Source organism: Monodon monoceros, unplaced genomic scaffold, assembly GCF_005190385.1.
Source record: "Monodon monoceros isolate NGI ecotype Baffin Bay Population unplaced genomic scaffold, NGI_Narwhal_1 Super_Scaffold_18, whole genome shotgun sequence".
Classification (NCBI taxonomy): Eukaryota; Metazoa; Chordata; class Mammalia; order Artiodactyla; family Monodontidae; genus Monodon; species Monodon monoceros.
The window spans coordinates 24,389,126-24,401,261 of record NW_021703774.1 but is presented as its reverse complement, the minus strand read 5'-3'; the positions used below and the strand labels follow the sequence as shown (position 1 = coordinate 24,401,261).

Genomic DNA, 12,136 nt, shown 5'->3' with positions numbered 1-12,136 from the left:
TTGTGGCATGTATGCGGGATCTGGTTCCCCAACCAGGGATCAAACCTGGGCCCCCTGCATTGGGAGCACAGAGTCTTACCCATTTGACCATGAGGGAAGTCCCTTTCATCTTTTCTTAATATGTTTTTGCACATGTTCAAAAATGAGTGTGTGTGTGTGTGTGTGTGTGTATATGTATATATATATATCCAGTATACATTCATATAGGTTATGAACAAATATGCATATAGTGGGTATGTGTGCAATTTCTTTGCTCATTAGGGGTATACTATCAAAGTATGAAGACTCTTGTACTTTATTCCCTTTAGCTGTGATGTTGGTTCAGTAAATACTTGTGATCGGCCTTGTAGAAATTATTCTGTGTGTACAAGGAAACATGTCAAATTCTTGATGATGGTCTCTAATGGGGATATGATATAGATTAACGTGTAAACCTAAAGAAATGAGTTCATCACATTTAGAAATTACATTAAGTAAATAGTCTTATTGGTGGGTTTTATTTTATTTTGCCTCAACCTGTTTTCTAAACTCTATAATCTGAAAAACATTTCAAGACACTAGATATTTTTCATGTTGCTGTCTCCTTGAAGCTAGCAATTTGGTGTTTACAAAATATACATATGAATATAGTTGATTTTTTAAATTAATGTAAAAATGATTATAGTGGTCAAGGGTATAGGCTGTGGAGTCAGGTTCTTTGAGTTTGAATCCTGACTTTGTCATGTACTAGCTCTGTGACCTTGGCCTATTTATTGAATCTTTTTGTTGCTGTTTCCTTCTCTATAATATGGATGTAATTATAGAACTACTTTGTAGGACCTGTGTGAACATTAAATTTTATATATTAAATTTATAAATGTTTAAATTTATAAATATAAATTATTTTAAATTCACATATATATTATATATGACTGAAATACTGCCTGATAGTAAATATTCAATAACTGTTGACTACTGTTAATAATTAGCATTTTATTCAGATAATGCTATTTGGTCAGGCCTCTTAAGGGAAGGTTCTAATGAACAGTTTGTTCTTGCCACTATATTAGCAAGAATTATCATTTTAAAACAAAATATATAGATTTTTTTGTATATTTAATAATTAAAGTGTAGATAGATTGCCTTATGTTACTAGTTGTATAGCAAAGTGCTCAAAGTTTAAAAATTATTAAGATAGTTTCCATGAAGTTATATAGTATATATGTAATAGTAAACATAATTTTTGTTTTAAAAGTATTTTAAAAGTTATGGTCTGAACTAAAAAGTATTTTCAAGTTCTTAGATTCTGTTGGTTGTGGCTTCAAAGTATGGTTGCAATCAGTTTTACACCAAAGAAGTATTAAAACCAAAAAAACATAGCTTATGCATGACCCTAGTGAAATGACTCCTTCCCCTAAACTGTGGTTCTCTCAATGCACGTGGTATTAACTCTGTGGAACTAACTAAAAAAAATGCTTGTGTTGCTACTGTAATTTTGTATGCTGTGATTTGCCCACCCTTTATCTTCAAGTGATATAGAAGTTGTTAATTTCTAGGAGCATTTGAATCATAGTCAGTCACCCTGAAGTAGGCAAAATTTATAATTAATGATTGTTAAATGAAAAAATTGTTAGAAATTATTGCTAAAAATACATGTGTCTGGATGCCTGAAGATGTCCTTGCATTCACACTATTTTAGAGATTTACTTTTCTGTTTTTTCTTTAAGTAAAATTTATATATGTCTGTATATAAGAGAGAGGAAAGAGAGGAGAGAGATGACTCTATTTATCTTTGCACTGCTTGGATATACCCCCACTGAGGCTTTTGACATGTCATTTCCATTTATGTAATGGATTTTGAACTTAAAGTCTTTGTTGATGTGTAAGCTATCTTGAACTGAGTCCCATTATGAAAGGGAGGATTGAAGAAAATGAAACAAATTATGCTTCCTTTTATTCAGCTTACCTGCCCCAAGGTTGTTTTGGGTTTATGAGTCACATGGTTTGTGAGTTCCTTTATATTTTAAGAGTACTTTCTCTGCATAAGTAAAATCCATGTTTGTTGTATTCTCCCTTAGAATCATTACCTTCACATTTTACAGTAATTGATTATTTTTCTTGTTTTTCTTTTTTGTATTCTTGTAGTTGTGTTGTATACTTTGTTGCATTTTTATGATTTAACAAATTTTTTTTATTGAAGTATAGTTGATTTACAATGTTATGTTAATTTCTGCTATATAGCAAAGTGACTCAGTTATACACATATATACATTCTTTTTTATATTCTATTTTATTTTTATACAATTTTTTCATTTAACAATCATTAATTATAAATTTTGTCTACTGACTTTATGACTCAAATGCTCCTAGAAATTAACAACTTATGTATCACTTGAAGATAAAGGGTGGGCAAATCACAGCATACGAAATTATAGTAGCAACACAAGCATTTTTTTCAGTTAGTTACACAGAGTTAATATTATATTCTTTTTATATTCTTTTCCATTATGGTTTATCTCAGGATATTGAATATAGTTCCCTGTAGTATATAGTAGTATAGTTCCCTATACAGTAGGACCTTGTTGCTTATCCATTCTATATGTAATAGTTTGCATCTATATACTTTGTTATATTTTTATCCTCCTCCTTAAGACATTTTCTATGACCGTTTTTTTTAATTAAGAGTAAATTCCTTATTGTGAAATTGTGTTTTTTATTCTTACTAAAGAAATACTAAAACAATCTGGCTTACTTTTGTACATAGTATTATATAGAAATTAAACTATTTAGAAAGATTTCTATAAGGCCATTTTACTAGTTATAATTACCATTCAACATTTCTGAAGTACCAGGAATAATTTGAATATGGCAAAGTACCTAAAGAGGGGGACGACATGATCCAGAAAATAGGATATAAACAAGTACTTACAAATTAATTTTTTAAACTTTTAGTATCTATTTCTTTCATTAGGTGTTTACCTTATTTAATTATAGTAATAATAACGTCTATACCCGGGAAATGTCGACAGCCTAACTAGTATTAGCAAGAAAGAATCCTGAATGGAGTGATTCACTATGAGCCAGGACTTTGGCTACAGTGGCACTATCAAAGCAGTATAATGGAGAGCAACATTGTCTAATGGAAATAGAATGTGAGCCATATATAGAATTTTGTTTTCTAGTAACCACATTAAAAAAGGGTTTTAAAAGGTGAGATTAATTTTAATAATAGGGTTTGTTTAATCCGTTAGATCAAAATATTATTTTAACTTGTAATCAATATTTAAAATTATTAAAGGCCTATTATTTTTATATTCTTTCTATTCCTAATAAGTCTTTGAAATATGGTGTTTATTTTACAAATATAGCACATCTCAATTTGGACACATTTTTTGTTGGAAATGCTTGATCTATATTTAAATTTCCTAAAATTTAGGTGAAAAAGCAGGTTCAGATACCCAATTTGTTTCAAACATGCATAAGTTTTTCAATAACTGAATCAATATGTTTCAGAGTTTAAATTAATTAAAATTAAATAAAAGTAAAAATTCAGCTCCTCAGTCTCACTGTTCCTATTTCAAGTACTTAGGAGCCATATGTGGTTAGTGGTTACCATATTGGTTAGCATAGATATAGAATATAGCTGACAACCAAAGATATCAACTAAGGGACCCTGAATCAAGCATAGTATTTTAGCTAAATTTTAATGTGAGGTCAGTGATATAAATTAGCAAAAATTCTTTTATTGAGATTTTGGGGATAATATGTTAAGTGAAGTTTATGTCCGAGTTCCATATGATCTGCATCATTTTCAGAAAAAAATTTGGAGATAATTGCAAACTTCTCTAGTGCTCAGTTGGTGGTCCTTAGGATGAGACTGTTAATTCCTAGAAACTGCCTTATTGCTGTGGTCAATGCTCATTAGTGAGGTATGAAATCTACCTAGTAGACCTTGATCAGCATTTAAAGAAAATAAATAGTATTGAATAGAATGGAGAATGTATCAGAGTGCTTCATGTGTGTTTAGTTTTGAGAAATCTTTGTTTCAGTTATGTATACGTATTTTGTATGTACATGATTTCAATGAAAAATGAATTCTTTATTTTGGGCTGCAAAATTTTTGAGAATCATTCTTCTGGGCATGCTTTTTATTGCTGGTATACTGAATATTGCCTACAAGTACATATGTCTAAACAAAGCATTCATCACAGAAAACTATATAGATTTAGCAATGAGATATAAGTAGTATTGGAACACGTCAAGTGAGTAAGATGACGAAATGTAAAGTGATATGTAGTTACCATCATAAACACAACATATGAGTGTGGTGAATTTCTTCCTCAATTCTGAGTTAACTGTGAGTAGCCAGATTTGAATTTAGGGTTAATAGAATACGTTATTTGGTAACTGTCTTCTTCTAAATTTTGGGTTGACTATAAGTCATCAAATTTAAACTTGGGGTTGCATCTTAATTCTTAAGAAGAATCTTGGCTTCTTTCGAAGGTAAAAGTATAGTATTTAGGCCTAATTTACTTGGATTACAGAAAAATGGCACTCAGAATCTTCTTAAAGCATTTTAATAAAATAATTGAGTAATATTATATATTTAACCATTCCTATAAATTAATTTTTTAATTTCAGTAGCACCTGATGTTTAATCTCACCAGATAATGCATTAAGATGTATCAAAAACGAAGTCAAATCATACCTGGGAGTGAGATTATTTTTTTGACAAAATGTAGATTTCTCTTTGTTAGTCTGTTACTTTATTATATTTAAATGTTCTTCCTCAAAGTTTTGTTTTTCAACTTTTGTATGAGCCTTACTTGAATAGTTTGCTTGAGATTCTTCAGCTTGAATAGTTTGCTTGAAATTCTTCAGTGTACTAAGTCAACATGTCAAATAACTTTTATACAATGTACATATTTGGTATGCTATTTTGCCACAAGAGGCTGGAAACTTGGGCAGCACTTACTATCATGCTTTTGAAAGGCAAAATATGCCCGAGTCAGTGTTGTGCAATGATTGTACTGTGTCGCTGTTCTTTTTCATTCTTTTTTTAAAAAATTTATTTATTTTATTTTTTGGCTGTGTTGGGTCTTCATTGCTGCTTGCGGGCTTTCTCTAGTGGCGGCGAGCAGGGGCTACTGTTCCTTGAGGTGTGCAGGCTTCTCATCACGGTGGCTTCTCTTGTTGCGGAGCACGGGCTCTAGGCGTGCAGGCCTCAGTAGTTGTGGCACGTGAGTTCAGTAGTTGTGGCTCACGGGCTCTAGAGCGCAGGCTCAATAGTTGTGGCACACGGGCTTAGTTGCTCCTCGGCATGTGGGATCTTCCCAGACCAGGGCTCGAACCTGTGTCCCCTGCATTGGCAGGCGGATTCTTAACCGCTGCGGCACCAGGGAAGCCCTCGCTGTTTCTTTTGTGAGAATTGGTACAGCCATAGGGACTCATAGAATAGACATAACAGCTTAGATATAGCAAATAACTTGGAATGCCTTTTCTACTGTACTTCTAACCTCCAGGTCCCATATAATGTTAGGGCATATTTAAAAATACTATGTATCAACTGGGGCTTCTTTCTCCCTATGATTTTTCTCTTGCCTAGGTGCTTTCATATAGCGAGATACAGGTGTACATGAAGATGAATCTTTTTAAATGTTGTTGTTATAGCATTGAAGGAAAGGAAAGAGGAGGAAGAAGACAAAAATAGTATTTGTTTATAACTGTTTCCAAAAATAGTATTTCCTTATAACTGTTTCCAAAAGCAGTAGGCCTGTACTAATTTGAAATCCCATTAAGAATATTATCCTACTGCTTAAGTTAAAGTGTTCCAGTTGAAATGTGTTAGGAATGCAGATAGAAGCCAAATATTGTATAATAGGTTCCTTTAGCTCTCAGAGTAGGGGCAGAGGAGTGTATAGAAATCCATGTGCCTTTCTTCTTTGAAGACAGAAACTGTAGAAAATAAGCCCTCCACTCCTTCATATATATAATAAGTATAAGGCCCAGAGCTAGACATTGTGAAGAATAAAAATTATCTGTGGCTGGGGTTATGGGCATTCAAATGGCTTAAATCTGGTAGGACACATATGCAAATATATACAGTGCAGAGAGTTGTATTTGGGAGGGACTCTATGCGTGGTACAGAGTGCTGTAGAGGAATGCATCATGTCTTTTGGAATGGAGAAGTCAGGGAAGACAAATTGGAGTGACTTTTGAGCCAAGCCATGAAGAATTGGTCAGTGTCTATTAAGAATAATTACAGGTTCACACCTATAAGTATTAGTATTAGAAAGTAGTTTACAAAGTAGCCTTTTGAGAATTAAACTAATTACGTCATCACAAAATAATAGGAGGCAAAATGTCTTGAGGCCCAAAGAAAGGAAGACCTACTTTACTGGTAATAGATATTTAACATAAATAGTATATTAGTATGTCTTTTTTAAAAAATAGTTCTCAACAGAAGAAGGTGGATTATTTAAGAAATTGTATATTGTTTGGATCTAGCAATTCCCAGGGAAAGAGAGAACTTCCAGGAACTTGAACTTCATGTTTATTAGAGATGTGTCTTCTGTTGTAGGGTAGAGATTCTTCACTGAGGTATACCACAGCTGGAGTGAAATATTCTTTAAGTTATTGATACTTTTACCCCATTGTCCATAAAGCATAATTGTTGAGAGTGTGGCCTCAAGATCACAACTGATCCATGTTCTATTTCTGAACTTACTAGCTGACCCTTGATGAGATATGAGACTTGGTTTCTTCATTAGTATAATAGGACTAAAAATTACCCATCTGCTAGAGTAATTGTGAGAATTGAATAAGAGTATCGGTCTGAAGAGTTTAACTGGTACATGACACTCATTAAAGTTGCGAAGTGTGATCTGTAATTTTATACTCACCAAGGAGGCTTAATCACTAATTTTTTTTCTTAAATATTTATTTATTTATTTGGCTGGGCCGGGTCTTAGTTGCAACACATGGGATCTTCATTGCGGCATGTTTAGTTGTGGCATGAGGGCTTCTTCATTGCAGCATTCGGACTCTTAGTTGCAGCATGCATGTGAGATCTGGTTCCCCGACCAGGGATGGAACCCGGGCCCCCTGCATTGGGAGCACGGAGTCTTACCCACTGGACCACCAGGGAAATCCCTTAATCACTAATTTCTAGACATCCTCATCATCTGAAATGGTGCACAGAACAGATCATTAAATATTCCAGGAACTTGCTGAGATATCTCTATCATAAATTAATACTTCAGCATTCTCAAATGATGCTGGTTAACATTAGTCTATCATCAGGAACCTAATTATTTCCAGGAGGTCTAGAAAAGCTCTGTTTCTGAACCTTCAGTAAGGCTACAGAGCTGCTTGAATAAACCTACTGGTGTTTAAGGCCAATCTGTAAGATTTCTTGGGCAATAATAATGGCTAACTTTTCTTGAGCATTTACTGTGGGCCAAGTACTCTGCTAACTGCTTTACCTGCCATATTGTCTAAGCCTCACAAATGACTCTTCGAGGTAAGCATTACGGTTCTCCATTTTCACAAAGAGAAAATTAAAGCTTGGAGATGCTAGGTAACTTGCCTAAGGTCACCACACAGTTTGTTAAATGGCAGAGCCAGAAGTTGACCCTTGGTCTGCCTGTGTTCTCAGCTATTATGCTGAACTGCACAGGATTCAAATCAGGAAGACCTGGTTTCAGATCCAGTTCCACTTCTTTCCAAGAATATGATTTTAAACAAGTTATTTTTGCCTCTCCAAGCCTCAGAGTCTTCACCTAAAACACAGTATGAACACCTCCCATGTAGGCTTGTTTGGAGAATTAGAAATAAGGTATGTGAAGTGCCTGGCATGGCTTCTAATACATGACAGAGACTCAACAAGAGGCGACTTATTGTTTGGGGCTCTGTAGATTGCTTTCTTCCTTCCCCCTTGGCATGAGATCTCTGTGTCTCTTTCAGATAAAAGTAAAACCTTTATATTTTCAACTGCAAATACATGCTAGAAAACAATTTGGTTATTTAAATCAGAAAACAACTGAGGCTATTGTCAGTTTTAAGGACTGACATTTTTCCTACATAGCCACATAAAATTTTCACTGTTTTTATTGTGATAAAAAATATGTGACAGAAAATATGCCATTTTAACCATTTTTAAGTATACAATTCAGTGGCATTGATTACATTGACACTGTTGTGTAACCGTCACCCCTGTCTCTTTCCAGATCTTTTCCATCACCCTAAGCAAAATCTCTGTAACCATTAAGCTGTAACTCCCTCCCCTGCCCTCAGCCCCTCTAATCTAGTTTCTATTTCTATGAATTTGCCTATTAAAAAACTACACATAAGTAGAATCATACAGTATTTATCCGTTTGTGTCTGGCTTAATGTTTTCAAGGGTCATCCATGTTGTGGCATGTATCAGAACTTCATTCCTTTTTATGGCAGAATAATATTCCATTGTGTGAATATATCACATTTTGCTTCTCTCTTCATCCGTCAGTGAACATTTGGGGTGTTTCCACCATATTAGCCACATGCACTTTTAAAGTCTCATTTGAATTTGGATTCTCTCATGATAGAGATCTTGAAGACACTTTATTAAAATAATTACTGGGACTTCCCTGGTGGCACAGTGGTTAAGAATCCTCCTGCCAATGCAGGGGACATGGGTTTGAGCCCTGGTCTGGGAAGATCTCACATGCCATGGAGCAACTAAGCCCGTGTGCCACAACTACTGAACCAGCACTCTAGAGCCCACGAGACACACCTACTGAGCCTGTGTGCCACAACTACTGAAGCCCATGCACCTAGAGCCCATGCTCCGCAACAAGAGAGGCCACCACAATGAGAAGCCCGCGCACCACAATGAAGAGTAGCCCCTGCTCGCCGCAACTAGAGAAAGCCTGCGTGCAGCAACGAAGACCCAATGCAGCCAAAATTAAATTAAATAAATAAATGTATTAAAAAAATAATTACTTTTCAATTAAAAATTATACTCTAGTTAGAATTAATTTAGGTCTAAACTAAGTTATTCTAGTCAAGTTAAATCATTTTACTTTTCATATTACATACTTCTTAGTGGAGCTTAAATGGTATCATTTAAGGAAAATGATACCAGCCAGATTTAGATATTTTTATATTTGACAAGCAGTACTTTTATGCCTGAATCAAATAAAATATTCCATTTGCAAAATAGTTGAAATCATGTGATACAATCAGTGTAGAGCTCACGTTTTGTTTTATACTTTGTTTTCCTGTTTTTAAAAAACTTCTGCTTTACTTAAATATATATTTACTGACTTTCTAAAGAGCAAATAAACATTTCTTTTTATTAGTTTGAAGAATTTACAAAATTCTTTATCACTGAGTTTTTCTCAAAATTGCTGAAATATTATATTTCATTCAAATCCAAAGTAATACTTGGCAAGCATAAAAATATCTAAATCTGGCTGGCATGATTTTTCTTAAAATGTAATATACTTTTGGATGAGAAGAGGGGGTAAAACATGACTGATACAAGGCTTAAAATCTATTTTGTATATCTTTAAAATGTTAGAAGGATTCTTGGAGTAGACTGAGATTTTTTTCCAAGTCTTAAACTAAATAGCCTAGAGTTAATCATGGCCCTCTTTTTTTTTTTAAATTGTATAAAAGGAATCTGTTGACAATCCTAAAGTACTTTTCAGGGCTTATTTTTAGGAAGGATGTAATGAGAATATAGTATAAATATATGCTACCTGAATTTTCCCCCATATACTTTTTAAAAATTTTATTTAAAAACTATTTTAAAATATTTTCATTTGTAAATATTGCTGCTGTTTGGCCGTATAACGACTTACACAAATAACTTTCACTTGTTTGTTAAGTGTCCAGGGATAACATGAGTGATTGGTTTTAGCAGACGATCTTTAATTTCTTTCTTCAAGGCAGTGGTCCCAACATGATGCACATTAGAATAATCTAGAGAACTTCAAAAAATATGTCAGTGTTTGGGCTCGATCCCCAGAGATTTAGATTTCAGAGGTCTATGATAGAAATTTGACAAGCTCCATAGGCAATAAACATACAGCCAGGGTTTAGAACCATTGTATTCAAGCAAGAACTAGGTGAGGTGGGGTAGGGTTGTAAGTGGGATAGAAGTAGTAGGAATGAGCCTTAGTCATTTCTCTCTTCCCTACTTACAGTAAAACAACCCAGGAGAAGAGGAAGATCAAAGATCACCGAAAATCCAGAGTTTAAAAAATGAATGTTTTTTCTTTTTGTCATTGTAGACATTGAAGGACTTTAATGAAACTTAAACGGTTCAACAAAAGATGCTCTAATGGATGACAGCAAAACTCCTACATATAATCTGCAGATAGAACCACAAGTTGGATGTCATCCTGGTGATGGCGTGGAAAGTACTGTAACATGCTTGCCCTCTGCATCAGATGAAAATGAAAATCAACTTGATGGTGATGGGCATGAGCTTCTGACCAGCAGTGACAGTGCAATGGGCAAACCTGAAGTGTTTGAGCCGGACAGTCTCAACAATAATGAAAGCTGCACATCAAGCTGTGAGGTGGCTGCAGGTGAGAACTTGAAAAACGCTGCTTGTGAAGGCCCCAAAGATGGACAGGCCTTCTTGAGAAAGGACCAAAAAATACCTGGAAAAAGTTCAAGAAGCAAAAAAGGCACTGTTAAGAAGATACCACAAGGTATTTTTAAAAAATTATTTATACTATTGTTTAAGAATAAAGTCTTCCCATCCCATACTGTGTGTATTGTCCTGCTTCTTGCTTTTCTTCTCTTAATATATTCCAGAGCTAGTTCTGTGAGAGCACATACAGATACATCTATGTGGTATGCCATGCATGTGACGTATGTCTCTATAGTGTTCCATTATATGGGTGTACCATAAAGTATTTAACCACTTCTTTATGGCTGTTCCCAGCATTCTGATGTAATAAGTGTGCTGAAATTGACATTCTTTGTACGTGTCTTCTCAGTAGGTGCTTTAAATATATATATATATATAGCCTCCTTCCTTTATATATTAGACCATTTTCTACCAATATCAACCTTAAAAGTTTCCTTCTTTCATCACTTTGGCTTTGATTTCTACCCTGTGAGTTTATGGGCTAGTACAATCTTACTCAACCTCTTTATAGGATCTTTCCATCTCACTTAGTAGGTGAGTGGTAAACATTAACATGTATTAATATATATCATCTAACAATGTTGAATAAGACATCTAGCTTTATATTACTTTGGTTACAAAGTAAATCAGAGTATTTCTCATCTGGCTTATAATTTGGCAGTTAAAATTTGGAGCTATGGACTTTTTTGCCTGAGTCACAGGGCACGCTTGGGAAAAGGCAGCCTCTCGTTATTTTTGATCAAAACCATTTGTCTCTAGAGAGTTCTTGACACCCTAGACTGGGACTCTTCAGTGTAGCACCACTTTACCCACACAAGCAGCTGCTCTAGTGAACAAAATGGAGTGTTTCCTCTCGTCTGCTTCTTTGGCTGATTAGAAACATAACCAGTCTGTCCATATCCTATTTTTTATTTGTATTTGTTTATTTGGAGTAAAATATGAAACTTCCCGGTTTCTACAAATCAATCCTTGTTTATTCAGTCGGGCAATTTGATAACTTTTTAATGTAACTCATTAAACTCATTTGGCTTTCCAATTAATGGATCCCTTTTTCTTTGCTTTTCCTTAGTAGACTTAAAGCAAATTAAAAAAATTTTTGACAAGAGAAGTGAAAGCATTTTCTTAGAAGAACTAAGTGTAAACAGATGATATATACAGTGCTATCTGTATATAAATTGATTTATTCAGTAACCATAATTCAAGTGCTATTTGACTGTTCCTTTCTAATCTGATCTAGTGATGTTTTTAAGAACTGACACCTAGTTGCATATATATAAGGGTCAGTCATAGCTTCAAGATTCATGGCTCCTTTTATTTCTTCTTTCCATGACCTATTCCAGTTACCCTGGGTGTGATTATATAATTTCAAGTTATTTAGTGATTATCAGTGAGCAGATATGTGTAAAATTACTGTCCCCTTATGCATTTGAAATATATGACTTATAAAAGTTAGGGACAGCCTTTATACAGATTATTTAAAAAATTATTTTATATATCTTTAATAAAATGAGT

The 12,136-nt window shown here is 34.2% G+C and overlaps 1 protein-coding gene across 3 annotated transcripts in view; it reads left to right on the top strand.

Annotated features, from left to right (window-relative positions):
- The window catches only part of CNST (consortin, connexin sorting protein), a 118,565-nt gene that overhangs the window by 29,403 nt on the left and 77,026 nt on the right, over positions 1-12,136 (top strand). For all 3 annotated transcript variants that reach the window (XM_029229312.1, XM_029229309.1, XM_029229311.1), the window contains exon 2: positions 10,257-10,682. In XM_029229312.1, the coding sequence (XP_029085145.1) occupies positions 10,307-10,682 (376 nt within the window). In that variant the 5' untranslated portion in view covers positions 10,257-10,306. The remainder of the gene's footprint in view (positions 1-10,256; positions 10,683-12,136) is intronic.